The 4,684-nt window shown below is 50.6% G+C and overlaps 1 protein-coding gene across 1 annotated transcript; it reads left to right on the top strand.

The window, feature by feature from the left end:
* Positions 1-2,479: 2,479 nt before the first annotated feature.
* FOXD4 (forkhead box D4) lies at positions 2,480-4,437 on the top strand. The gene is made up of 2 exons (XM_070376117.1): positions 2,480-4,203; positions 4,269-4,437. The coding sequence occupies exons 1-2, from the start codon at positions 3,117-3,119 to the stop codon at positions 4,397-4,399; spliced, it is 1,218 nt and encodes a 405-aa protein (XP_070232218.1). The 5' UTR covers positions 2,480-3,116; the 3' UTR covers positions 4,400-4,437.
* Positions 4,438-4,684: the final 247 nt, after the last annotated feature.

The raw sequence follows: 4,684 nt of genomic DNA, 5'->3' as shown, positions 1-4,684 counted from the left end.
AAGAGGAACTAAAGAGCCTCTTGATGAAGGTGAAAGAGGAGAGTGAAAAAGCTGGCTTAAAACTCAACTTTCAAAAATGAATATCATGGCTTCAGGTCGCACCACTTCATGGCAAATAGATGGGGGAAATGTGGAAACTGACAAATTTCATTTTCTTGGTCTCCAAAATCAATGCAGATGGTGACTGCAGCCACAAAATTATAAGATTCACGCTCCTTGGAAGTATAACTATGACAAACCTAGATAGTGTATTCGGAGAAGGCAATGGCAACCCACTCCAGTGTTCTTGCCTGGAGAATCCCAGGGACGGGGGAGCCTGATGGGCTGCCATCTATGGGGTCGCACAGAGTCGGACACGCCTGAAGCGACTTAGCAGCAGCAGTTTGTACTTAATGTCCTTTTTCTGTTCCAGGATCTTACTCAGGATACCACATTACAGTTACTGTTACCTGATATCAAGGGTACATACTATCAGTGTGATTTGTGATTGTTGATGTTGACATTTTTACCTAACACCTGGGTGAAACCTCTGTTAGGTTTCTCCAAGGTAACTTATTCTCTCCCCACCCCACCCCCACTTCATGAGGTTCTGTTTGACAGGAAGTCATTGTGCACTGCCTACAGTAAAAGATTGGGGGGGGGGTGGTTATGCCCCATCTCCTAAAGGGTGGAATATCTACATAGTTTATCTGGAATTTTTTCTGCAAGGGAGATTTGCGTTTTTACTCACATGTACTAGATAAAGAATTTGCCTGCAATGCAGGAGACACCAGAGACATAGGTTCAGTCCCTGGGTTAGGAAGATCCCCTGGAGGAGGAAATGGCAACCTACTCTAGTACTCTTGCCTGGAAAATCCCATGGACAGAGGAGCCTGGCAGACTACAGTCCATAGGGTCACAAAGAATCAGACACAATTGAACATGCACACATTCTTTCTTCCTTCTGCCCATGTATTACTTTACTCAATCTATTTTTTATACTTTGGTTAACAAGCTTGTGCTACTTTATTTTGTTGCTCAGATTGTCCTGGTTCTGGCCATTGGGAGCTCTTTCTCCTTTCCCAGTGCCCCCTTTAACATACTTTCATCAGTGGGGATAGTTTTTTTTTTTTTTAAGGGTGTCCTTACTTTTCTCCTTTCATTTTTAAATAACCCAATCCCCATAGAAGTTGACTCTAGGAAAACTAACAATGCTCCCTTTCCCAGGTAATCGGATTCCTGTGCTGATGGAGAAAAGTGCCTTACCTGCAGGGGGCTGAGGGGGAGGCATCAGGGAATCAAAGGTTGAATAAGACACCTGTCCCAGCCCTCCTGAAGCTTAGCTGAGTAGGTCACACACGTAGTAATTGGTTAATTTGGGATTCAAGCACAAATCTGTTAGCTTGAAAACTTCTGTTATTTGTTCTAGTTTAGACTGCATACAACTGAGAAGACTTAGAGGATAAAACTTTAAAAAGACTAGTAAGAAAGCTGTTTTCAAAATTTTATCCTAAAGAAACTAACTCCTTTAAGCTATTTTTGGTTATATTAGCCGACTTCTGATTTCTCGCTGAAAATCGTCATTTTTCAAATTCTAATAGAAGATTTACTATCTATCAGTAACAGTGGCATAGCACAATATTTTCATTCTGCATTTTTATTAGATGCCACCTCAAATTTTTGAAGGTGAGGGGGGTATTAAATTATGAATATATACTATTGCTTGGTATTTTACCATAATGCACATTAAATTTAGTTGCACTGAGCACTGCTACTTTATTCTCTGGGATGATTTAAATGATGCCAATCTAAAAATCATGTTACTCCCAGGGATGGCAAGTGACTGAAACAGAGCATCTCTGTCATCTCGTTTCTCCAGTGTGAGTAGGGAATGATGACCTGGTGATTTAGTTAAAGACACCAAAACTGCTGCCCTCTTTTGCCTCATTTAAGTTTCAAGATTATCATTTATTATTACAGTAAAAAGTGCTTAATGTTGGTTCTTGTTTTAAAGAAGAGAAAGACTGAGTCTCAGACTGGGTGTATCCTTTGAAATTGTCAAGCCATTTTGGTAAAAGATATTTCCAACTGGGTTTGTACTAGTTAGTTGGTACAATTTAGTTGGTCATGGCCATTAAAAACAAATCAATGATCACCTGTTTTATGAAACTTACCACAGTTGTATAAGTCTGTATGCAAGATCATGGTATAAAATATATTTCATACTGAGGTTAAATGTTCAAAGAAGTTGAGAATCACTGCTGGAAGGGGACTTCTCTCTAGCCCTTCTGCTTTCTCTCCACCGATAACTTCCACAGCTTCATGGCAGGATATTTCAGTCTTCTGAAAACTGGAGTCATGGAGAACATTTTGGGAAGCTGAGATAGGAGGTAGTAGGGACAAGGCAACACTCTCACACTTCACTCTTGAGCTGGGGAGTGTGGTTAGAACATTAAAAATATTTCAACTCCTTATTTCAGCTCTTATGGAGGACAGAACCCACCAATGAAAATGGGTGACTAACCATGAAACAAAAACATTTATTGTTACACATTCTTTTACAGTTAAACACCGTATACATTTCAGTGTCTTCTCCCGCTTATTTTTAATCCTTCAAGGGACAGGTTTGAATATGGATGTGGCCTTAGATTGTTGGGTACATATTTTCCTACACCCCCCGCCCCTGCTTTTTCATTTGAGAGGTTTTCAAAGCGCGTTAACAGAGTCTATGCAACTCCCGGCCCGATTGGCCGGCTGATCTTGAGTGAAGCACCTTCCATGTTGGCGGGTGGGTGCAAGGAGGAGGAGGCTGAAGGCTCTTGTGTCGGGTAATGCTCAAAGGACCCTCATCACTGCACTGCGTTGGGAGGAGGGAAGGGCGCTCTGAAGTAGGGTGAGAAAGGCTCTGAAGAGGGGCGGCAGAGTCCATCACACAAGGACCCAGAAACTTCAATAAAAGGCAAAGTGCATCTTTGCCGGACGGTGTGGGAAAGGACAAATCGGCAGAAGTAAAAGACCACTATCTACAAGGGGGACCTCGAGCGCCTCCGCTTCTTGGAACACTCAACACAGGCTTCCAGCCCGGAGCCAGGTGGAGCGGCCGCTGCCTCCCCGGCATCTGCAGAACCTGCTCCTCCATGAACTTGCCTAGAGCTGAGCGCCTTCGCCCCACACCTCCGCGCCGTCTCCGGGGCTCCGATGGGGAAGACGGTGAGATCGATATCCTGGGAGAAGGGGAAGATGAAGAGGAGGAGGAAGATGAGGAACCCGAGGGAAGTCAGCGGTTCCCAGAGCCTCTGCCCGAGCCGCAGCCGCAGGAGGCGCGGAGGGGCGCTGGCGCGCTTCCCGGAGAGGGCACCGAGAGCAGCGGCGGCCCAAGCAACTCTTCCGAATTCTGCCCCAAGTTCGGGGTTTCGACGGGGTCTGCAGCAGCCTCTCGGGACGCCCCGCAGCCGGCGAAGCCCCCCTACTCTTACATCGCGCTCATCACCATGGCCATTCTGCAGAGCCCGCACAAGCGCCTCACGCTCAGCGGCATCTGTGCCTTCATCAGTGGCCGCTTCCCTTATTACCGCCGCAAGTTCCCCGCCTGGCAGAATAGCATCCGCCACAACCTCTCCCTCAATGACTGCTTCGTCAAGATCCCCCGCGAGCCAGGACACCCCGGCAAGGGCAACTACTGGAGCCTGGACCCCGCCTCCCAGGACATGTTCGACAACGGCAGCTTCCTTCGGCGCAGGAAGCGCTTCAAGCGCCATCACCCACCTCCCGGAGACCACCTGCACCACCCTTTCCCCCCGCCCGTTGCGCCCGCTGCCCTGCACGGCCCCTACCCGGGCATGCTGCTCGGGCCCGCGGCCCCGCCACAGCCTGTCACTGGGGCCTATCCCGCCTCCACCCCCGGGAGCCGCCCGTGCGCGCTGCTTCATCCTCACCCCCTCCGCTACCTGCTGCTCTCCGCCCCGGCCTACGCTGAGGTTCCCAGGAAAGAGCAAGGCGCGGATCTGGGGACCCCCGGCGCCCTTCCGGCGCTGCAGCCCACGTTAGACTCCCAGCCTTGGGAAGAGAGCAAGGGGCCGGCGTCGCGGCCAGCTGGCGGATGCACCTCCTTCAGCATCGAGAGTATCATGCAAGGGGTCTCGGGAGCGGGTGCAGGCGCCGCGCAGAGTCTGCCCTCGACCCCGTGGGGTTACTGCCACCTGCTGCAGCGTTCGTCGTGCCTGTTGCATCCTCAGGCCGCTGCCCCCTTGCTCCACGTATCCGCTGCCGCCGCCGCTGCATCCGCTGCCCGGACAATTTTGAAGCAGCAGCATCAGGATTGTACCAGCGGCTGCGCTCCCAGCAAGGGCGCTCTGCTGGGCCGTCACCTGTCCGCCACCGCGGCGCTGCTGGGGTGTCAGTCCGGAGCAGAGGGCTCTAGGCTGACGTCGCTGGTCGCCCTTTCGGGCGGAGAGGGGACCTCGCCGGCCTTTCGAATAGCACCCACACCTGTCCCGGAGCTGACTCAGTGAGGCGGACTGGGAGCCAACCCGGAGGGCGGAGCCATCCGAGGTCGTCCTGTCCTCGCCATGGCGCACTTCACTTTGCACAGCCGGGAGTAGGCTTGTGTGTATCAGAATCCTGCAGCCGGGCAACTACAAATTTCGGTTCGCATGGCGTCAGCGTCACCTCGCCATTTCTTTTGCAGCCTCCAGTCCTGATTTCC

This window comes from Bos mutus, chromosome 8 (genome assembly GCF_027580195.1).
Source record: "Bos mutus isolate GX-2022 chromosome 8, NWIPB_WYAK_1.1, whole genome shotgun sequence".
In the NCBI taxonomy this organism is placed as follows: Eukaryota; Metazoa; Chordata; class Mammalia; order Artiodactyla; family Bovidae; genus Bos; species Bos mutus.
The sequence above is the reverse complement of the archived record's forward strand: the minus strand, read 5'-3'. Positions and strand labels throughout refer to the sequence as shown.